General features: G+C 43.2%; 1 protein-coding gene across 1 annotated transcript in view; it reads left to right on the top strand.

The window, feature by feature from the left end:
• Nucleotides 1-10,073: 10,073 nt before the first annotated feature.
• The window catches only part of LOC106652822 (runt-related transcription factor 2-like), a 28,353-nt gene continuing 13,261 nt past the window's right edge, over nucleotides 10,074-25,165 (top strand). The window contains exons 1-4 of the mRNA XM_023458625.1: nucleotides 10,074-10,410; nucleotides 13,357-14,189; nucleotides 14,272-14,502; nucleotides 22,007-22,132. Coding sequence (XP_023314393.1) covers nucleotides 13,553-14,189; nucleotides 14,272-14,502; nucleotides 22,007-22,132 — 994 coding nt within the window. The 5' untranslated portion in view covers nucleotides 10,074-10,410; nucleotides 13,357-13,552. The remainder of the gene's footprint in view (nucleotides 10,411-13,356; nucleotides 14,190-14,271; nucleotides 14,503-22,006; nucleotides 22,133-25,165) is intronic.

Below are 25,165 nucleotides of genomic sequence, written 5' to 3'. Positions count from 1 at the left end.
TAAAGTGTATGTACGCGAATATAAATGCTATCCCCGAACGTGCGACTTCTTGAGAACTTGCGAGCGCTTTTTTATTTCATTTTTTTTCACACAGGTAGGATTCGTTGCTGGATTTATTAGTCATTTTGTGGATTTTTAGAAAAAATAAACGAGAACGAGTTTGAATGAGAAATTTACCAACTGTTTTAGTATTACAATATTCTAGTGATTAAGAGATCTCGATAATATTTTACTTAGATTCTTTTATGATTAATATTCTATTCATTGAAGAAACTATTTATCCCGTTTGTTTACCATTCAATTCATCAATTTTATGGATTAAGTGAACTTGTTTTATCCAAATACATCAAAGATGATGAAAAATTAAGTCTTTCTATCAATTGTTCATAAAAAAATGTCGAAACAAAAAAAAGTTGAAAAATATCCAAGTGCTGCCATCTTTCAGCAAAACGCTGAAACCGTACTTCTCCGCCGTCGCTTGAATCGGGGTAAAAACGAGCCAGGAGGGGAAAGTCGCGCTCGATGGAAACTTCAACGAACATACATTGATATTTCGAGTCATTTATACACGATCCTTTTTACCGATTGTGAAAAAAGCATTGATTGATTTTTTGAGACAATTTTTTAACAAAAAAAAAATATATATCAGAATAACGTAAGGAAATAGTAAAATAAACACATTTATCCTGGCCGAGTTGGGATGCGAAATCAATTATCCGATTGATTATTTATGAAATTATCATTATAACCCTTTCAAATTATATTTGAAGTTTTCACCGTTTGGCAGTCGTTACAAATGTTTTCCGAATTTAACAAAATTGAATAGTTTTCATTCATTATATTATATCTCAGTTTATTTTAAAATTTTAGCTTTATTGTAACACTCTTTGTGAGAAATTTTTATCAGTTATCTTATGTTTCCTATTAAAATTTTAATCTTCTTCTAATTATGTCATTAAACAGTTGTATTATCTATGTGCGGTTTCGAGTGTTATGATGTTTAGTAAAAATTTGTATTTTGGCATTGTCATTTAGATAATGTACTTTAGATAAATGAGATACCATCTATAAAATAAGTATGATGAAATACTGCTTTCAATTTCAATTATCACGAAACTCGTGACATAACTTGTGACTCCCAAAAGTGTAACGAAAACTAGTATCGAGGCATTTTCAAACACGAGTCATCAGAAATCGATGAAACATCTTGGGGAATCAGCTTTATTTAAGCGCCGTAACCGCAAAACTTTTTGACTGCGCGAGGCGTCGTCGTCGTCGTCGTCGTTGTCGTGGGAGGAGGAAGAATGACTCAGGTGGGACGTGTAGCAGTGGGCAGGTCGGACCACAGCGCCGCCCTCAAGATCCGGTCTTACCTTCACCTTATCCCCACTTTCGCTTCCTCGTATACGTGCGCCGCGTTATGTAGTAATGCGATGGTGCACACACTCCACCGCCGCCTGCGGTTTTGACTTCGACTTGTAGTAGTTTCAAAGATGATCGGTGGAAAACAGACCTTAATTTTGGAAGTGGAAATGATCTCATCTTATCTCGACTCATTATTACGATTGAACTGGCCTCTCTATTTTTTGTATTTCATCTTGTGAATTGAGCTATTTATTAAGCTTATTCATAGATAATTCATAAAATGCAAGAGAGATACAGATAATTGAAATTTCATCTTAAAAATAATGTACACTTTAGAAAATATATTTTTAAAATAATTATAATTTCTTGTATACATTACTGCTTTTACATAATTCATTAAAATAATAAATATTTTCTTTTAGTTTAAAATTATCATACAATATCATTCATAAATCGAGACAAAATGTACAGTAACAATTATAATTGACATCATAATTGTAGAAGTAATACTTCTATTTTACAATTGGTGATTATTTGCTAATAATATAATTTATGCTATTTACAATATTTATTATTAAATAATCATGAGTTATTATATTTTTGACATTGCATTAACATTCATGTGCATTTCATGGCAGCTTTGACATAAACAATTTAAGAAAAAGTGAATTTTTACGGTAAACGTAAAAATACCAACGACAATAATTTTCTAGTAAGCTTCGTTGATTTTTACGACTCTTCGCACAGAAACTTACATCATAAATCACGCGCGATCAATTTTCTATGCCACGCATACAGATATAGGCACATGCGGCTCTCCTTTTCACCAACGCTCGCATTTAAATCTGCAAAACGCTTAGTCAGGTGTACACACACACACGCGTCGGTGGCGGCGGCGTTCGATGATATACATTTCCACTATTCGCTTGGCTCGTTCCGATTTTCATTCCCCGCGAATCGGAGCTGAAAGCCTGGCCTATACTCTGCGGGGCGGCATTTGTGCACGCGCGTTTTGCCCATTTTGCGCAACACACGACCATGTGTAGTAGTGCAAGTTGCGGGCATTATTACTATTATTCGGACAAGTTGCGTTGCTGCACGCTGCACGCTGCAGACATTATGTATCCAACTGCACACAAACACACACACGTGTTATCGGATCCTGCCTGCGCCCAGATGCGTGTGTGTGTGTGTTCTCTGGTGCTCTGTCTTTTTCGAAATTTCTGAAATGTGCGTTTGACGCACAGCGGCGCAGTGGCATAGGCTCGAAACCGCAGATAAGACGAGGTATACTGCAAAATAATACGAGTTCGTTCATACGAGTACGTGGCTAATAAATCACTACGTGTTTTACTTACGCGACATGATTTTTTGTTATCGTTAAATAATTTAGAAACATAGACTCTCAGTGATGATGATCGATCAAAGCATGCAGCGAACCGAGCTAATAAAAAGCGATTAAAATTCATGACTTCGCCTTACCTGCGATGACGCGCAAATCCACCTGAGTGCTCTGCCGATGTATTATTCATATGTTAAAAGCGAAATACATATCGCGACGAAAGCCACGATTACTCCGAGTCCTCGTATGTATACACCGTGTGTGACATATAAATGCGCGACTCACTCGGCAGTCGGGACGTCACTACGCGGGAGCTTGCAAAGTATCCCGTGCCCGAGCACCGGTGGCGCTCTCGGATAGCGTATACACGTATAATAATTTTTACAAGCTCTTACCGCACACGCATGTGAATGTACGGTGTGGAATATATGTATATGTGCGATCAAGGCGGCGCTGTTGTTGGCATTTTATATGTACATGGAGGTCCGCAGTAGCACTCCTACCACTCAGCAGCAGCAGCTGCCCCTCGATGGTAGAGGGTAGAAGCAGTAGTGGGCGCTACCCCCCACGTCGAAACCAGCGTTTAAAAAAGAGGAGGGACTTTTCGCGTGTGTATATGCGGTATAGTCCTCTCTTTGTCGGTCACGCGTGGGATACGCGTATCGCGCGGCGTTCGCGTATTTTCTTTTTCTGTCTAACTCATTATATGGAGTTTCGTCCTCCCTCTCGCTGTCACTTTGCCCCACACGCGCGAGACACGGCAGCGAGTATTTTTGCCTTGTTTACTCGCTTGTATCTCTCTCTCTCTCTCTCTCTCTCTTCTACCTTTTTTTACCCCTTTCACTTTTCCGCGCTCGACTTTCGATTTCCGACGATCGTCGTTTTATATAATTCACAGCCTGAAAACCTGAATCGAGTTGTAACTTCTTTCCAACAAATTTTAATGCACGAACTTTATCGTACCGCATGCGTAATCAAAAAGCTTTCAACTCGCGCATAAGTATAAAGCTGCATCGTAAGTATAATACGAGTTCGGCCGAAAGCTCGAAGCTGCGGACTTTTTCGGGGGCCTCGAAAATTAACGCTGCAAACAGAATACACGGTATAATAGAGCTTTGGCCAGCAGCTCGGCTCGGCTCTCTCTCGTTTTATCTTTCTCTTATCGAAAGGGGTATTGGGAATAACAGCAGCAGTAGCGGCGTCGGCGTCGGCTGGCGGGCGAGCATGGAGCAGCTCATGCATGCGGACGTGTGTGTACGGTCGACGAAGAGGGAGTGGTAGCGGCGAGGGACTCCGTGTGTCTGTGTGCTTGCGTGTGTGCGTGTGCTTGGCGCGCGCGAGCCGCTCTCCAACGTGGGTAGAGTAGTATGAGGGGGTTATATACGCGGAAGGGGCAGTATAGCTAGCGACGGCGGCGGTGGCGGCAACACGAACATCGTTTGGGTTAAAATGAAGAGCGAGCGCACATATATATATCTCTCCTCAGCTCGTACGTATAGGCACACGCGGCGGCGGGGGCATACAAAACACGGCGCCCATATAGTAAGAGGCCAACGAGGCAACAGCGATTCCGTTGTAAGGCGCGCGCGCAAGTATATACACTATGCATGTAGTACGAAGGCCTGCCTTTCCCTCGCTCTCTTTCGCGGCCGCTACATCGTAAAGGGGTTGTTGGCCGACGCTCTGACTCTCGGCCAGCGTACACGCACCCACACACATGGTAGGTACATAGGCGCGCACACACACAGCTAGTGTAAGCACTGAATTATTGTCGCGTGTATAATCAAGCGCGTGTATTACGTGCATGTACCGGGGCCGTGATTAGGCAGCTCTCCTGACCTTTCATGAATTTCAAGAGTGTTTTCATCGAGCATTAGAGGGAGGTGAATCATTGTGATTTTAAGTAGACGATGGAAGATAGTAAAAGGTTGTAGTTTTTGGAAGTATGATGGTGCACTAGTATTTAATCAATAAAAGAATCGAAGAAACATTGTCAACTTAAATACAATTATTTTGACTTTGCCACTTGCAGATTTACGGTCGGAAGGTACTTGCCATCTAGTGGCAAAGTCTTCAATCATCGTATTTGAAGTGATTGAGAGTAGGTGTAAATTTTTTGGAACAATCAGATTGTCATTTTTAAGCGATTTAAAATTCACTTAATTTATGATGGTATTGTACTTTGAAACATTTTCAATGGTCATTTTTGTTCATTAGACCAATATTAATGTTGAACGTTGCCTCAGAGAGCGAAGCAACGAATCGAAAGCTCTTATGTTATGTAAAAACCATTTCAAAGATACTTTAGTATAATCTTTCGGAGCAAAAAGTTGGAATAACATAAACGAAGCAGAGGATATTCAAGAAAATGAATAATTAGACGCCCTTCGCGTACATGCAAACGAATTTAGGCTTTCGTTAAAAGAGTCATCATCGTTATGAGATGATTTTGAAAGATGTCTGCCATTCACTCGTGCTGTATTGGGATTGCAAGTTGGATGGCATTCTACGCTGGTGTGCAACAGAAGCAACAGAGGCGCGTACACGCGACAAAGTGTGTATATAAAAAAGGACAAGAAGAGGAAGGAGAGAAACTGAAAAAAAAAACGGAAAAAGCAAGCGGAAGTAAATGTTGACGAGTGAACGAGTAGGGGTATATATACACTAAACGCGACACTCGAGAGCTTGTATACAATCGTAGTATATGCAAGGGGAGGTTCGACACGTGGCAACCTATACCTCACCCCTCTCTCTTTCTCTCTCTTTTATACGTGTGCACGCACAGAGAGATGCAAAAACGCACATTGCCACCACCACCACCACTACCACCGTCGCCGCGTATACATTGAGAATATAAAAAGCTGCAAGCACGCAGACCTGCTCGCGCAGCTTTTTTGTTTCAAACGAGCCGCCACCGCCGCGCGATGGCTCGAATGACGAAAGCTCTTGTTTTATTTTTTTGCTCTCTCTCTCTCTCTTTCTCTCGTTCCCTTTATCTCTTTCTGCTCTTTCGTATAAGTATGCGCACGGCCCGAATTATACACGCACGCGCGACTTTTTTTTTTTTGCACGAGTGTGCCACGTGCTGTTCTTGCACGTTCTATAGCTCTCTTTTTTTGCACTGCTTCGTGTGTGGCCTACTGTCTCTCATTTTATATATCATTCTCGTCTCGCGTACGCGTGGTCGAGCTTTATCGGATTGCTCGTTTTGTGTTTCTGACCGAGAGAGAGAGAGAGAGAGCTCGTAATACTGATACAGTTAAAAACGACCGTTCAGCTGTTTTCAGGGCACGAGATTTTCTTTTACTCGTTATATCGTTTTCGAGTGCACTCGATCGTTGGCTGGCGACCGCACAGGAACGCGGGGGCGCGCGAGCTTTCTCGACAAACATCGCCGATGTACACGGATCTATTACAAACGCGGGGTGCAGCAGCCCGAGCAATACCGCGAAATTGGAAAAGCAGTACGTTACAAACCCTACGATGATGATACATAGGCATATTGTACACCGGGGATGATAGATTCAAATCTGCCTTTGGAGAGGAAAGTGCGCCGTGCGTCGACCGACGGATAGCACAGGACACACACACGCACACATTTGTGCAGCCGAGGCTAGAAATAGAGCGAGGTGCGCGCCTCATCGTGCGTGACGAACGTTCGCCGATTGAAGCGTACACATAGCGCATATAGATATAACGATCGCACATGCATAGACGCGGGGGAACCGAGCGCATATAGTGTGTATAGCATTTACAATTGACAAGCTTTCTCTCGCTACCTAGCCGAGATAATTCAAATCTCGTCGAATTCAACTAACCATATACTTGCTTGCTTGCTTGCTCGTGTGTCCCGAGCTTTCGAACTGCTGCTGTTGCTACTGTGCTGCATAGATACGTTCGAATTTTGCGATATATAGATGTGGATGTGTGTGTGTGTGTGCGCGCGCGCTTATAAATTACTGGGGCGCTCTCCTGCTGTTGCAAGCTCGTTTGTCAATATGTAATGCAATGACTGGGCAAGAGAGACTGAGAGAGAGAGAGAAAGCAGGGAGTTCTATTTTATATTATCGAATTTCTAAAATTAAATATGAAAAACTCACTCCTGTGCTTTACATATACGATAATTTTGACTTTGTCGCTTGCAGATTTACAGATTAAGGTACTCGCCATCTAGTAGTGGATGCTTAAAGTAGTATTAACATATTTGAATAGGTTGAGGTTGGTCTAAATTATTTCCAAATAATTTAATTGCCTTTTTCAGGTCATTCCAAATGTATGCAACTGTTGTGCAAAATTTCAATGAAAAATTGCCAAAAACAAGCCACTCAATAGTGAGGTAATTAATAAAATTAACAGGTCATTACTGATCTTAAGGATCAGCTGATAGAAGCTGATAGATATAAGCATTTCTATCAAACTAGGGTATTGAAGAAACATCAAAAGTTTCACAAGAGGTTCGAATGAAGCAACACGAGCAAAAAAATGAAATTTTTAATTCTGCCAATCTTACGAATGAGTAAAAAGCATTTCTGCTACCATGGAGAATATTTACAATTCTCAAAAGATCGATCTTTTGAATCGGCATCGACTTTACCCTTTGCTATTAGACTTTACCAAAGTTTCGAAAACTAACGTCTTGCAATCATTGATCAAAAGAAACCCCCGGATACGCATAAGCACACGTAGAAAGGTGCAAACGAATCAATCAAGAGCTGAAATGAGGGGACCGAGATAACAGTCGCGGCGGCGGCGGCGGCGGCGGCGGCGGCGTTGCATTAATCGGGAAACTGAAAAGTAGGCACGAGCGCGTGTGTGCGTGCGTCTATGGATGGATGCAAAACTCTCGGTATATACAGTATACGTATCACGCGAAACCGGAATCGAGAGAGCGAGAGAGAGAGAGAGAGAGAGAGCCCCAACTTTGCTTTAGCAAAATCAAATACGCGTCGGCGGAGTGGCGTACGGCCGGCTGCTCCACGTGTGCACGCGTACATATGCATGTTTGTCCGCCCTATACTCGACAAATATCGAGTCCACCTGCAGCAGCTAGCTAGAGGCGAGGGAGTGCTAGGCGTTTGTTTATTAGGGTGACACTGTGCGCACCGTGGCGCATATATATATATACGTATGCATCGATCGAATCTGCAGCGATCCGACGGATTTTGGCGAGGAAATTCAGAATCCTAGACTCCTGCGACGAATGTATAAACAACTATCTATACGTGTATGCGTGAAGCGCTGTACGCGCGATAGAAAAAAATAAAAAGCAACAAATTTCGAGGTCGAGGGATTATCGAATATGCGCGCATCGGGCGAAGCGTGCGGTGGAATTTTTTGCGCGTTAAAGCAGCGGCTGCCGTGCACCGCGCGCCGCACCGAGTGCTTTTTTCCCCGAGGTTTTAGACGCGGTGTTTATTTTGTTGAAGATCGAACGGGGGTTTGAGCATTACGATGGATTGTTTGATTCGTCAATGTGATGTTGCGTGAGTTTTAATATTTTTCTTATAAAAAATTCGCAGCCGGAAAACATAATTTCGAACATATCGGGAATGAGACATGTTGACTTATGTCATTATATTTTGACTTTGCTACTTGCTGATTTACAGATGTAGACATTGACCATCTAGTGGCGGAGTCTAGTTTTAATTACGATTGAATATACATGATTTTTCAAAATAATTTTGATCAAAATTAGCGAGAGAAATGATCTAGGAGTTTTCACTAATCGTCACAGCAGTATCGTGATCAATAATAATATTCAAATTAGCAAAAGTTATTTTTTAACAGCCGTTCACAAAATGTTGCTTTGACTTATACAATTATGATCACTTTGCCACTTGCGGATTTACATTTTCAAGTACCAGCCATCTAGCGATGAAAGCTGGAAGCAGCATGAGCCTATCGAAAGTGATATAAACTTTTTCGAAGCCATTATATAGTTATTTTCAAGTTATTTCAACTCAATTGTAGCAGCAAAATCTCCAAAAACCAGCCAACTAATGGTAATATATGCCGTTCATCAGGCAATCGTTGATATTTAATATTTTTACCTGGAACGCGGCGAGTTTATTTCAGACTCACAATCCATTAGCATTCGATGAAAATGAACTCCCGGAGTAATTATCATCATTACTCGAGAAAATATGTTTCGGTCTGAAAGAGAGGGAGAACAAAAATAAAAAAATAAGACGAGAGGAAATTTTAATTCATCAACGGAGGTGAAAAATAATTCGCTCGAAAGAATCAAGCCTTTTTACGCGGGGGGCAGTAGAGAAAAAAGGTCCAATTAAAACCTCAAGGCTAGGATTTAAAAGTCTTTTTTGTTTCTGCCATTCCTGCGCGTATCTCTCTGTCCCTCTCTCTCTCTCTCTCTCAAAGTTCTGCGCGAAAGGACAAGAAAGGCTTTTTCCTCGGGATCTCTCTCTCTCTCGTTGGGATACAGTCAAGGTTGAGTTGTAGCTGCTGTATAAGGTAGTAGTGGTAGTAGTAAGCTCGGACCGCAGAGTTTGCAGGGTTGGGCTAAAAAGCAGCAGCAGCGAGAACTAGCAGCGAGCTTTCCTACTGCTAAATTTATATACGTGTATTATGTAGGCTTGTGTGTGCTATATACTCGTACACACACACACGGACACGCTTGTACACGCGCGCGCGCGTATAAAATAGTACACCTATATAAGGTCCGCGCCACACCGCAGAACTGACCAGCGCAGCCATACAGCGAGGAGCGCACAGCGAGCGAGCGAGATAGAACGAGCAAGAATAGAATATATGCACTATATACGTATATATAAATATACGTATATATAGATATATTTATATGTATATATCGGAGGCGGAGGAGTAGGAAGGGAGGGAAGGGGTTCGTTATCGAGTGAGAGAGAGGAGCTAAAAAGCGTAGAAGGGGTGTAGAGAGAAGCATGGAGCTAAACTAGGTATACACCAGAGTGAGAGAGAGAGAGTCGAGTCGAGTCGAGCTTGCGAAGAGGGGAATCGCGCGTGCAATCTATATAGCGAACCCACACGGTCTGTGTGTGGATGAGTGTGTATATATACACGTACACGCGATATATATACGTACGTACGAAAGAGAGAGAGAGAAGAGAGAGAGGCAAGCAGCAGCAGCAGCCGTAGCTTGGAAAGGGATGCCGCTGAGAGTGTGTAGGCATGGACCAGTGCGTCAACGGCTGTTGCCTCACACGTACCGCTTCCAAATTATACTTAGCAGCAGCAGTAGCGGCAGAACACACACACACACACACACACACATACACATAAGCTGCGGGCTCGTCGTTCGCTCTCGTCGGGCTCCTCCAAGCTCTCCACCGCGCTACGGTCAGATAGTCAGTTTGTTTGCAACGTTCATCGCGCGAGTTTCGATCTGTCTCGAGGCCTATATCGCGCAACTTTATAATTATTATACTACATACTCAGCTGTGTGCTTCGTTATTGCGTGTGCGTCTCCTGCGATCGATCTGTCGTTGTTGTGAATGTATATAAACAGTGCGCGGACCGCGACGTGCGTGTTGATTTTTTCGAAAGCGCCGATCCGAGATCTTTCGACGCAAATGATTCGTTCGAGTGATCATAAAGAGTGAGATGAATTTATCAGTGGCAGGATTGTGAACGATATTGATACATTCTCGATTGACTGCTCTTTCCTCGCGACCATTGTTATCGTCGACATGATCGATGAACTGTCATCGGTAAGACGATGTGGAGACGAGTGAAGTTTTATTACGGCGCTGCGATTTTTCAATCGAGCTTCCTTAGGTGGGGGTGGTGCATAAGATGTGCGAAGAGCGAGAGCCAAGAGACTTGAATGCAAAGTTGAGCGGGAATCTTAGAATTTTACTCCGTAATAAGCGCACAGAGTTTACTTGATCGTGCAAATTCTATCGGTGCTTAGTATGTTTTCACGAGTGATAATTGAATTTATGTTAGGCTTTAAATAGGAAAATATTTATTAATGTAAAATAATTTACGGCTTTTACAATTTGTCAAATGAACGCAATCAAAAGTTTGATTGTTCGTTTAAATCGATTGCCGGAACCAATTTCATTTATAAGATCTATCGTGAGCTTTATGGGAATGTTTGAATCATACAATTCGAGAGAATATACTTAAAATACTGAAAAATGATGAGTAATGGGTACTTTTTGACATCATATTGTTATAATTTGAAGATATTTGATTAAAATAACAAAGGGAATTTCCTGTAATTTCATGTATGGTAGTTAGGTACAATTTGCGATACAAGAGATAAAGACTAGAATTCGGTTTTTAACAAACAAATGAAAAGCTTCACTATTTTTATTACGATTTGAAGTATTGAAACATAAGACAAATGGTGTCCGACATCGGTTAGAGGGACAATTAAATTGCTTGTTTTGTTTCAATAAATCTTTGAATCTTCTTCTCGGTTCAAGTTCAAAATATTTAATCAAGTTTAAACATAATGAACCGACTGAAAACGTAGACTTAAACAATGAACCTTCCGAAAGCTCCACTCAAGCAAAATCAGTAGTCAATCATAACGAACTATATAGAATCCGTCGCTCGGTCCATCTCTCAAGTGTATACGAGCAATCTTCATTAATTATCATACGAGCTTTACACTCTCGAGTGCATCGTCGTCGTCGTCGTCCTCGTGCCACGTGCTTTTCGAGCCGTATACAGCAGTAGCAGCGAGCGACGATTTATATACGAACTCGGCGCGTCCGTCCGTGTGTACGTTTGACACGCGTATAGCCCCTGTATGTGCCCACGCCATATAACATACAAGTGCTGTACACGCGCCGCTGTAAACAGAGCTTGCACACGGCTTATAGCGGCATAATCGTAGGTATACGGACACAGGCAGAGAGAGCGAGCGAAAGCATGATATAGTCCCCCCGGCAGCAGTTGGCGTATATACACACGAACAGTGGCGTGGGGGTTTCCGCGACTTTCTTTCTCGCGCGTGCCGCTTTTCCCCCTATTTTTTACCTCCCACCGTCGCTTCGCTGTATGTATATACGCTCACGCACGCACTCGTCGCTTACAGGCATGAAAACGATCGTGTCAACTACCACCCGCCTCTGTATACCCTCTCTTTCGAGATATAACGCGTGTGCGTGTCGCGTCGTGCTGCAAAAATTTCTGAATGAACGCTGACGTCACCCGCGCACACACCGGCGAATAGGGGAAAAAAAGTAAAGCGCGCACGGCGAAAGCTCGGCGAACGAGGAAAGAGAAGAGAGGATGAGAGAGAGAGAAAGGAAAAAATAGACGCGCGCGAGAACACGCGTGTGTGACATGCGCCTGTACAGAGCGAAAGCTCGTGTCCTTGCGTTTGTAGGTTGATCGTGTACGCGGGACGAGATAGAAGAAAGAAATGATAAAAAAATCAGGCACCGTTGGCTCGCATGACAAATTCATAGTAAGTGCGGGGGCTTGCACAAAACTCGGAGTGTGCCCCGGACACGATTATACACGCGTCTCGCCACCGATATATTCTGCCTCGATTGTTGTTTTGCGGCGAACGCAGTGTCGGTAAACCGATGACTACGAGTGTTTTTCTGCGAGAGTAAAAAGAAGGAGAGGAACGCGAGAACGAGCGAGAAAAGGACGAAAGAGGAAAAAAAGTTGTGTATCGCGTGCAAGTCGAGCTTGCGGAATTCATTCGCAGTTGGCTTGGATTATTCGTTGTGTACGCGCGTGATTATTGCCGCGCTGAATTACACGCTAGATTTGGATTGATTGAGATGCTCGCGGTATTAAAATTAGAAACTATGTACGTGCTCTTATATTTTTAGTTGAAATTTCATACTCATAGTTAAAGCTCGCATTTTGATTTAAAAACAAGCAGTAAAGATACTCATTAATAATGAAATCGGAACAATAGAAATCAATGAAAAAAATGATTTCAAAGAGAAGCCTGTGGTAAACGAGTGAAAATTAAGACGGGATGAAATACTTGTGCGTCGAGTACGTTCAAATAGCATTATCAAAAGCGCTTATAAACTCTCTCTCTCTCTCTCTCTCTTTTAGCTACGGGCAAGAAATGTTTCAGTGTCTACCGTCGCGCATGTTCACGATAAAACATTGTGTACTTAGAAAGGCGAGTTTAAGAGTGAGGCCAGGGGTGGGTGCTGCCGCTGTTCCGTGAAAGGGAGAGAAAGAGATCCACGTGAAAAGCTGGTCGAGTTTTAATGTATAGATAGAAGGACTATAGGTGGTTAGACGTCGCACGCGCGCGACTATATACGTTATACGCCTACGCGTCGCGTAGCGTCGTCCTTTTCTCTCTAACCCTCTTTTGCCGCCGCTGAAGGATTCACGCAATCGTGGCTGACACAAAGGCGACCTTTTCTCTCTTCGAGAGAAGCTTCTCTGCCGAGCTCAGCTACGTCAACGGTGCTGTATATACGTATATACAGCGGCACACGTATGAGCCGACGTTAAATGAATCGAATTAGGGTGAAGTGACGCTCGGCAGAGGGAGAGTGAGTCGGACGATGACGACGAGGGTTCGCTCTTTGCCTTCTTTGCATCCACCTGACACATTGTATTCTCTTGCATTATTATGATCATTATTTTACTCGACATCGATTGAAATTCCATAGTAAAAAGAGTTGAATTAATCCATCCTATTCGTCGACTACTTTCAGATCTCACGAAAGTGACTTTCAATCGTCATAATTGCCGTGCACTCGTCGAAGCATACAAGAATGAAATAGTCACGAAGATATCGACCGATAAAAACTAGACATAAGCCGAAGCCATACATCGATTAGAAAAATAGCCAAAAAGAATAAAAAGCACCCGATAGCGAATCGAGACGAAGCGAGGGGTGCGTCCCCGCTTATGGATATATTCAGCCGGTGCAACGGCGCTGGCCTTGTCGGTGGTGTAGCTGCTGCGGTGCCGTCGCATCACAATCACCATCACCATCATCATCATCATCATCACAACAATCACCTCAATCCTCACCATCACAGCAGCCATCATCTGAATCATCACAGTCATCATCAAGCTCAACCTCACCAGGCCCTCAACCATCAACAGCAGCAGCAGCATCAGCAGCATCAGCATCAAAGCAACCACATAAGCAGCAACGTCGTCGCCTCGAGCCAGCCCGCGCATCCACCGTCGCGCTCGTCGTCGTCTGCAGCAGCGAACAGCGTCGGCAGCAACCTGGCAGTCGGCGAGCACTCGTCGGTGACCGCTGGCAGGTCGACCAGCGGCACCAATAACAACAACAATAATAACAACAATAACAACAACAACAACACGAGCAGTGTCACGAAGAACCAAGTGGTGGCCGACTCGTCGTCCGCCAAGATGCAGCTGACCGGAGCGTCGGCGCCGGGTAGCGCAGCGTCGCCCGAGAGCGGCGTCTCCCCACTGGCCGACGCTTACACGAAAATGACCAGCGACATTTTCGCGGAGAAGACGCTGGGCGACTACATGAGCGAGCATCCGGGCGAGCTCGTCAAAACGGGTGAGCTTTTTTGTCTTCACCTAGCTATAATGTGATTCATTTCGAGCTTTTTTTCATTACGATCGTTTGCGTTCGCGCGCAGGCTCGCCTCATCTGGTGTGCACGGTCCTGCCGACGCACTGGAGATCGAACAAAACGTTGCCCATGGCCTTCAAGGTGGTGGCGCTGGGCGAGGTCGGCGACGGCACTCTGGTCACGGTGCGAGCGGGCAACGACGAGAACTGCTGCGCCGAGCTGAGAAATTCCACGGCGTTGATGAAGAATCAGGTGGCCAAATTCAACGATCTGAGGTTCGTCGGCAGAAGCGGTCGAGGTAAGCGTTTAAATTATTCTTTGATAACAATTTTAATGGCGATCGGGTCCTTTTATCGAAATACGAACGTTTTTGGATGTAAGCTTTAAGTCGTCTTGACTTTTAATTTATCGATACGAGGCAGTGGTGTTTGCAGTTCGATTGCTTTTATTGTGCCGAAAATAGAGTAGAGCTCGTATCATTTCAGCTGAAATGTCCTGTAAACGTGAAATAAGTAAAGTTAAAACAATTTTCATTGAGAATTCATTCATATGAATTTATTAATTTAATAATGAAAAAATTCATTCATTTTATGTATAATAAGTTACGAATCTTCGTTATTAGCTGCTCGCTCGATGATCATTAGCAACTGTTCACGCCTCCGCAGCAAAAAAGGATTCAGACCTCTCCCCTCGAAAAATCCTCTCAACATCGTGAGCACAGATGCAATTCGCAAATTCTCCTTTTTTTAGTACTCGAGCTCCCCGAGGTCCCTGTATGAGACTCGTTTCACCGCTTCTTCGAGTCGTAACTGAACCAAGTCGTAGAGTGCGGACGCGGTCGCATTCGCCCTTATTTTTTTCCCGCCTTTTTCGTGAACTCTTCGTCGGCTTACCGACGTTTTCCCAGATCAATCAACTTCTCTAACACCTTTTGCTCATCGAACTATGTCGATAAAATTTAGACGTCGTCTCAATTCTCTAATTAAGTTACATAGGAATGTATTTATCCTCTAGGCCAGTACACAATTTTTCATACCCCGCGACCCAAAAATGATATGTAGTATCTTAGCGCAACGGGCAGAAAAATGCCGATTTTAGGCTGCTGTCATATGAAAGAAATCACTTTGCGATGGTATATCCTACCTACGTAAATATATGGGGATGATTTTCGTGCATACATAAACGTCAAAATATATATCATTCGTATTTATCCACGAGGCTCCTACGCTCTGTATACGTCTCACAAAAGTGAGAAAATCAGCTTCGCGTCGCGCGTTAACCCAGTTGAGTCGGGCGGGAAATAATAATAAGCCATAAATCCCGGGCGCGCGCGCGCGCGGAAGGCGGTTAAGTAGGCGGTAAACGCTCGAGTTACTTTTAACAACCTTCCCGCTTGTCAGCCTAGCTGCGCGTGACACGGATTCATTGAAGAAAACTTCCCTCTCTGTCTGTCTCTCTCTTCGGCTTGCCGCACGCTTATATAAAAGGGGACAAACTTCGGGTCTCAGAAGAAAGCGGCGGAAAGCAGCAGCATCTTGAGGTGTAGGCGCGCAGATTGTGGCTAAGTCTTGAGGTTGTCTTCTCATTTTTCTCCTTTCGAGGGTGAAGAAAGTCGTTTGGAGGGTGGTTGCTGCCTCGACTTCTTACTGCTATGTGGGCGAGCTGAGAGAGAGAGAGGAGGCGAAACCGAGGAATTCGGAGCGAGCTTGACTCTCCCTTAGAATTTTTGTCCCGATAGCTCGATGTCTTCTCGGAAGAAGCAGCAACAGAGCTTTTGTGCACGGGAATAGGGTATGGGTAATGGCTTTTGTTTGTTCGCGCGTTCGTGTCCCGGAAAACTCGCTGCCGTTCTATCGTGTTCTCGCCTCGTTTGTCCACTTTTATTGCATCTAAATTTCGACAGCTAATAAAAATCAGGCCAAGTACTTGCAATTTTACGAATGGTAGATTAATTAATTTTGATCAAATTATTTATTTGATTTTCCGTTTGAGTAGTGACCCAATGAGTCGATTGTCTCACAAGTCCTACTTGTCTTCACTTCAGCTTTGATATTTATTCTTTTCATGATAAAATGAGCTATGAGACTTGATTTTTTAATTGTTTTATATTACCATCGTTGCGCTTCGGCAGCAGTTAGTTTATGCTAGTTAAGTATACGCTTGTTAAGTATAGTTAAATATACTGTTTTCTTACTCTAAACATAAAAACTGCGTTTTGCTATTTTGAACGGTAAAAGAGAATTTACAAAGTTCATACTATTATATCTCCATGGTAGAAATTCTGATCATGAATAATGACCTAAGGACCATTGAGACCATTTATAATGTTTTACAATGCGTGACAATTAATTGGCTTTTTTTTGCTCATTTTTATGTTACAATTATGATACAAATATTAAGTACATTTTATATAACCTAAAAATAACAATTTAATTGATTCAAAACATTGATACCTGTTCTCAATCACTACTAATACGATAATACTATTTCAAACCTCCACCGCCAGATGGCGAATACTTTTCTTAGTAAATCTGCAAGCGGCAAAGTAAAAGTAACTGTATATAATTTTAAAATCTATACTTGTATACCGCTTATCAGAAGAATGTAATTCATGTAATAGTACTTTAAAAAATCTTTCATTCCTATTTATGTTAGTTCTCTGGCGTATGGGTTTATTTCCCCCTAAAAATACAGCCAAGTGAAAACTTTCAGCTGAACCATTACATGATCCAACCTCGAAAACTTGGTTCACTCGATGCCCCTCGAAAATCGAGGCATTCTCGAAAAATTGCTCTTTTTGAGATTCCCTCCTCAAAGAGCAACAGCACCAGCCTTCGCGAGGTTCGTTTAACTCAAACATATAACACGAGAGCCCATCTATGAGCTACAAAATATATAGCTTATCAGCAGTTTAAGATCATCCGAGATATAATTCAAACGGATGAAGAAAGAGAGAGAGGCACAAGAGCGCAAGAGGGAAGAAACAGTTTCCACGCGAGTAAGAAAGAGCATCTTTGCTGAATGGAGCGTACATAATAAACGCGAAAGGCAAGGCACAGGCGGGAGCGAGCTTTTGCGCGGGCCCGCCCGCGCGCGATGATATTAATTGAGGTTTCTGCCGCTTTAATTAACGTTATTAGCTCGAGGAATTTTGCGAGCGAAGGAAGTTTGAAGGCGTGTGCGCGCGCGTATATGGAAGGCGGACCTTATGAAATCTTGTCTTTCTCCGGCGCTCTATATGATATAAGGCAAGTAGTTGGTAGGCAGGCAGGCAGTCAGCCCCGTTTCCTTCGAGATCTACATTATTATTACAAGTACGCGGCGCGAGGAGAGCTTCTTGTATGATTTATCGTTCTCTTGTGGCCACCAGAAGATGAGGAGATTCACAGGCATCCCTTGAGTATTTTCATAAATAATTAAAAAAAGTATTGTATAAAACGTAAGTTTTATCAAACTCGCCTAATTTTCCTAATCGTCCAATCTCCAGACTTTCTCGGAAGAAAAAAAGATTGAAAGCCGCTTTCGTCAAGCTCATCTAAACCCGTCTTGAATTGGCAATCGCGCGTACTCCTTCAGTCACGGAGAATACCCGCGAATAAACAAGGTTTTCTCTCTCTCTTTCCAAAATCTTCACTCGTCGTCGCGCACTCGTCGCTTCGGCGAAACGCTTTTGCGTCTTCGCGACATCTTCGATCCGAGCTTATGTTAATTCCTCCTTCTACCGCTGTAAATGCTCTGCAGCGCATGTAAATACAGAAACGGAAAACCATCGAGACTTAATCCACTGACAAATAACTAATGTGCCGCGCGCAGCGCAATATATACATATATAGTAACGCTTCTTGATGCAACGAGCGAGCGGAGAAAGAGGGTTGAAAAGGCTTTAAAGACACCGCGGCGCGTCGCGCATACTGAGGCTCTTTCGTGCATAGAGGCGGCTTTTATACGTTTCGAATGGGGTGCGAGCGACGGAAGACGGAACACTTATTACGCGCGTTGGAAGCCGCGTAGAAATGTTGCGCGATTTCGATCATTGATTTTGTTTTTCAAAATATTATAATCACGTAGCTTGTAAATGAGATGTACATCGCGTTATCCGCGTTACATAGGTGTCCAATTTGTCGAGCTAGCTTCGTGCAGCTCGGATATAATATGGCAAGAACGAAACCGCAAGCTCGTATCGTCGAAGCCGGGCGATGTATCTTCGTTATACTTGAGTTAAAACGTCGTATCGACGGTTTGCAATACTCATCTCAGCAGTAGCAGTAGCAGCAGCTTCATAAGTACAAGGAGAAAATCATCTTCGTCTTATATATAACATGGAAAGCCGCACGAAACGTGTATCCACGCGACGCGAGTCCTTATAATGTATATATTCCGTGAGAGGAGGGCTCTTTTCGTCATCATCAGCTGCTGCTGCTGCTGCTGCTACACCTCTATATACCCCACTAACGAGACCGTTCATTAATTGTAATACATAGCATAAATCCGCAAACTCGATCGAACGATGCGATGTCACGTACGATAGCTCATCCCGGCACGATGCTCCACACAAACACGGACACACATATACAGACACTCGCGCGAGTACTTTGTCTAGCGAGTAGTATATAGTTCGGTATTATCGGCCTCTTCGCCACTCGATCGATTAATATTATGCGACGTTATAATCTTGAGAAACTTTGCTCGAGCTTGCGCGAGACTATATGATATCAAGTGCTTATAGATACGGTTCTTTGTCTTGGATAAGTGCACACACACACGCACGCACGCAAGCTAGAGAATGCCCTGCCTATAAAACTGACCGTAGCGACAAATGACAATACAGCTCGGTGCGCTGCGGGCTCGTTGATCGTATACCGTGTGCGCCAATGTTTAACATAATTCAACTGCTATACATATTCGGGAGCTTTGTGCGCGGTGGCGGTGCGGCGGCGGCGGCATCGTCGTCGTCGTCGTCGTCGTTGTCAATGGCGGTATGGGCCATCACCGCCGGGCTCGGTATACGCGCTGCAGTCAAATTCGCGCCGTCGCGCGTGACTCGAATTTCCATTTGGCGTTTAGAGCGAGAACGAGAGTAGTATATAGAAAGAGCGCGAACGAACGAGCGTAGGCCAGTAGCAGCAGCGCCAACAACAATTCTCATGCGTAATGAGCTTAACGTCGAGCCACGCACGTATCCCAACGTTAAAAGGCCATACGCGCTCGCGTTAAGCGCTCGTCTGTCCCTGGCGGCCTGCTGCAGAGAGAGAGACTTTGCGAATCGATTTCATGCTAGAACGCCGCCGACGCGAGAGCAGCGCGACGCGCTGCAGGTGAACAGCGCAGATAGATAGATAGAGAGAGAATAGCGAGCGAGGGGGAGCTTGCAAGTTCTGCACAGAAAAAAAAAAAATAGCTAACATCCGGCGCTATCGCTATATACAGCCACGCCGCGCTGATGGTATTTAATCCAATGTACATGTTTATAAGGTACTACTACTACCAGGGCTGCTCGTGGCCATAGCATACATAATTGCGCGGCGTCGGCGGCGAGCGATTGATATTGATCGGCGTCATTATCACGCGCGCCGCGATGCGATGCGATGGAGGTGTGATCCGCTCGTGTGTAACGCGCTGCTTCGGTATTACCACCGCCGCGCCGCGATATATGTATGCCAAGCAGATCGGGGCTTCGCGCGCACATATATACACGAGCTATTTCGCGGCGAGATAACGTATTAGAGAGAGACTAAAATTTGGAGAGACGCGTAAAACGTGCGAATCTCATTTTACGTTACAGGTTGATTGGACGCGCGACGATGTAATATAAAGCTCGCGATGAAAATCGAAAGTATGTACTTTTAACGTTATGATTTCGATACTCTACGAATCCACGTGTGTAAATAAAACATCCATTTCGCGAGTTGTTGGGTTTAATAAAGAGTTTCGGCTCGTGTATATTTATCGATTTAGAGAGAGAGAGAGAGAGAGAGAACGAGGCGTGTATACGGTGCATGTGCGAGTCCGCCGGTATTCCGTGTGCGCACGACTCGATCCTAACCCTCCTAAAATATCCATATACCCCCGCACGCGTAATTTCATTAAAAAATACCATAATCTATTGCGTGCGTATACACTTTTTTGAGCGCGCCGCGCGCTACTTTTATTATTCGATTTTACGAATTCAAAGACCCTCTGCTGTAATATCGAACCGCTTGGTTATACAATTTTTTCATAATATTTGTAAATAAAATGGCATACATAATCTACTGTACAGAATATCATAATCACTAAAAAGACTAAGTACGCGTCGCAGCTTCCAGGGTTATTAATGATAACGCATGCGTGTGCGATAGGATATAAATTCGCACTCGCACGAGCAGCCGTATAGTTCGCTCGCCACCCGTCAGCCGTATAGCTATACATTGAAAATAATGACGTACAACAGCTATTAAGGATAAAAAGAACTTTCTCTCTCTCTCTCTCTCTCGCCCCTAATGGCTGCCCACTGCTGTTGGTGCTTTCAAAATTTGGGTAATTCGCCAACGCATGCACACACACACACGCATACGCACATATACGAAGACAATAGCTCGCGCACATGCGTGTGCGAGAGAGAGAGAGAGCGAGTCTAGGTTGAAAGTTCGCAAACGTGGTTATCTATGCGCGGCGACGGTGGTAACTCCGTTAAACAAGTTAGCCGTTCGAAAGCGGGGACGGGGCTTGACGGCAGGGGGGAAAGGGAGGGTTGCTACTGCTGCCGATGCTGCTGCTGCAGGTAATGTATCGAGAGTTTCGCGTATTATGCTCGAACTATATACGGCTTTCATCTTTATGCAATGTATCTGCTTATACTCGATCGCGTGTGCGAAGCGTATAGATTCGTCGAGTCCGAGCTGGTGTCCAGAGCTTTTTATTTTATGAATGAATGACCTTATATCGTGAAGCTTATTGTCATTTAATGAGAACGATTGTGTTTATACATTGTAAAAATTATTCGTGTATCTCAAGTACTTTTAATCGATGTTTGTATCTTAATATTCTGGGAGGCATACAATGATGAACTTTTGTACATGGTATATTCTTTGAATTACAAAAGTTACTATATCGAAAACCAATGAAACAGTACTAAAATTAAAATTAAAGTCAATATACTGTATAGTTACTTTATCGATACGTTCATTTTTAATTAGAGACTTGAAAGTATCGCTGTTATTTTATAAAATGAAATTATATTAATCGCATTAAAAATATCGTAATCTGCTTGAAAAATATCGAACTTAATTTAAAAGTAATGAAAATTAAGGCAAGAGGGTTAAAAATTCCATACGCTAGTAAGTCTTGTTTTCAGATATGTGGTAGTTCATCAGTTACCACTAGATGGCGCACGGACGAATTCTCAAAATCCAAAAGAAAATAAATATGTTTAATAATATATATTCCAAACGAAAAAAAATTTTAACAGAGTCATGTTGGTCGAAAAGATTTTCAAATGGTCCTCCTATATGGTCCTCGAATGTAGTGAAATTCAAGATCTACTGAAGATCGCACTAAAGTCCGGCTTTGAAAAAGACTTCCAGACCCTTCAATGCATTGTTAAATCTGAAAAATTGATCGAACTAGTCTAATATATAAGTTTAGACTTATAGAATATCTAATAATATAAGTTTTAAGTTATTACCTAGAGAACATTTACCTAGATCTACTTCTTTCTCGCCTACGCTCTGCTCTGTCATTACTTCTAGAGCGACTTGATCGAAATATTTGCAATACAACGAAACGATTAAAAATGTGTATGTTTGTTGTTGTGCTCGTTGCAGGTAAGAGCTTTACGTTAACGATAACGGTGTCTACCTCGCCACCGCAGGTCGCCACGTACGCCAAAGCCATCAAGGTGACGGTTGACGGGCCGCGCGAGCCCCGATCCAAGACCAGTGAGTATCACTGTAAGCATTACTAATTTTATCTCATTTTTCAATATAATAATAATAACGATATAACAATAACTATGTAATAATAGATAATAAACATACGTTCACGCGTTGATACGTTGAGAAAAAAAAAACTACGGGCGTGCAAGGCATTTAAAACATACATCGACACATCGTTCGTGTAAATTTACGCTTTAACGTTTATGGATAATTTTCCATACGTCGCGCACGTGTGTGTACGTGTGTACACGCTCTCGTTGGTGCGGTCGCGGCAACAAAGCCCAAAGTAGAAACTTCCGAAGCCGCGGCTGCGACGGTGACAGCGCGCGCACACACACATACACGCGCGTGTCAGACCATTACTCATAAGATGCGGCGAACGTGCTCGGCATTGATTAAGGATTGCACTGGAGAGCCTCCTTATACCTACATGATATAACGCCGTACACAAACAGTATAAGAAAGGAATCGCTTTCGCTGCTATATGCATGTATGCTCGGCGCGTTATAAGCGTCGTGCACAAACTTCCTTGGGTGTTTGCGCTGCGAGAGGCCGAGCGAGATGGAACTTGGCGAGATACGTTGTGTCCTTTACTGATTCTCGGTTTGCGTGTGATAATGCAGCAGTTTTGTAGGAAACCAAGTGAAATTATAAGTTTGTTAAAAAGCTTTGTTCTTATTCAATTATGAACTCCGAAAAAGTTGTTCACTGAAATATTTATTATAAAATCAACGTAAACAATTACACGGAGGTTTGAAAATTTATTTACTTAACTTCCGTATAAAGACGTATTAATATTCTAATTACCAGAAATAGTCATATACTACGTTTCGAAATTCAGAACCTTGATCGGTTTGTTTTTGGTAATTTTTATTTTAAAATCATGTTAAAACATTACTTGCATTTTAAGTGACTTGAAAATGGCAATTTAATTGTTTCAAAAAATTAATCCAAAACTAATTTCAGATCAGTTTTCAACCATAGCAAATGCGATAATAATACTTCGAGTCTTGACCACTAGATGGCAAGTAGCATAATCTGTACATCTGCAAGTGGCAAAGTCAAAATAATTGTATATAAGTCAGAACATGGTTTTGAACAATTATAAATACTTTTTAATTGATTGAAAATCAAACTTTACGAAAACTTTAAAATTAATTCGAAGCCTCGTTCAGGGAGGGCTCTCATGCCGTAAGCGCACTTGACGAATATACATTGTTAATTTAGGCGCATGACGCCTCGAAACCACATGCGAGCTCCGTCTTGATGCGCGGCGCACGGACCACCGTACAGATCCATAATTCTTCGCGTCGTGACAGTTTCGGTTTATCGAGAGCCAAGAGAAACGAGAGATTTCGAAAATTTTACATCTCTCTCTCTCTATTCGGGGTTGCTGCGCTTTCCACACCCACCGAGCTGAATTCACTTACACAAATAACACTCGAGCTACTTTGCTCGCAGTCGGATAAATTAATATTCCGGAGCGTTTGGGGGGGCTCGTGCATTATCACGAGGCTAAACTATTTGCATCGGAATGTATAGAGATTGAACCGTTTTTTCTTCGTTTTTAGACGAGCTTTTCTATACTTGTGTATAAAAACTGTACACGCGTTGTTATTTTTTCAATTAAGAATAGTTGCTCATTACGTTGCGCGCACCAAGAGAGTACATTAAGTACTCGCCCGTAATGTTTCTTTTTCTGTTTTCTTATGCAAAAACTCGGCTAAGAACAGCGTTAATACATCGTCCCTATCTCTTTTGTTTAGCGCAACTGTTTTGTACCTTCGGACAGTAATTAATTTAACACAAGAGCAATTCATTACGCTGGTCTAGGCGATCATTTAAACGTCTCTTTCGGCTCTTATCTTTGCCTTTGTTTCCAACCCGAGGGTTAACGCCTCCAAGGAAATCTGCTTAGCATAGTCGTTGTACACATACACACACGCACACACGCTTAGAAACACATACACGGAAGGCTGTAATCTGATTTGACGGTAGATCTCCCGAAATCCAAATGCCGAACGTTGCACACGGGACAAGGTCTGTACACATAGTGTAAGCTTCTGTGGCATCCGGCAGCTTATTCCTGGACCTTCATCGGCACCGATCCGTTGCGCATACAGCAGCATAGTACACCGGACCGCCGCTGTTATTATATACATAAGCGTAAATTAGAAGAATGCCGCGAATGTTAAGAATTGAATTCGGCTCAATTCACGTGTATACAAAGGCATTTGGCGCCAGGGTATTTGGAGAAAATCTTACTGCAGCGAATGTCGAAAATAAACCGAATAATCGATGGTATTTCGGTAAATTATAAATCATTGATTGTTGTTTTATACGGTGAAATTCCTTATGAAAATGAACGAATAAAGAAAGGGACGGGACGAGAAAGGATGCAGTAGGCCACTCACTCACTATAGGGATCTTATAATGAATTGCCGTGCTCTATTATACACACACGCACGCACACTTGCGCCAAGAGAAAGAGAAAGAGAGATAGAGAGCTGTGCAGAAAGACAAGAGCACACGTGTACGAGGGCTAGAGAGAGAGAGAGAGAAAGAGAGAGAGGAAGAGAATAGGGTCTAGCGTGATAAATCTATGGTCTTGAAGGTTCTAATTTATTAAATTTATCAAGCTACCACCGCACCGGAGCGCGCCTCGCCTCGCCTCGGTCTGCGTTGTATATATACATGCAGCAGCACACGCTTAAGACGGGTAATTCATTCGCGGATTCACCGGCGCGCTGCTGCTGCTCTTCTACTTCTTCTTCTACTATCCCGACCGCGCGGCGGGCTCGTTCAACGTGTTTTGCATGGCGCGCGCCGTATATATACTACTATACTTACCCTGCAGAGTCTCGAGTGCCTCTTTACGCGCGGGCTGCAAAATCTTCATCCGAGATAACGCTAGAGAGAAGCTCTTCGATATAGCGCGGCTCCGAGCGTATATATGCATAATAGTGAAACCACCATGCCAGCTGTCGAAGTGAAAGCTTGGTTTTTTGAATACACTCGAGTCGTCCGAATCGTCGCGTCCTATATTTT

The sequence above is a fragment of the Trichogramma pretiosum genome, unplaced genomic scaffold (assembly GCF_000599845.2).
Source record: "Trichogramma pretiosum strain Unisexual culture from Peru unplaced genomic scaffold, Tpre_2.0 scaffold115, whole genome shotgun sequence".
Classification (NCBI taxonomy): domain Eukaryota; kingdom Metazoa; phylum Arthropoda; class Insecta; order Hymenoptera; family Trichogrammatidae; genus Trichogramma; species Trichogramma pretiosum.
This window is presented reverse-complemented; position numbering and strand designations above follow the sequence as displayed.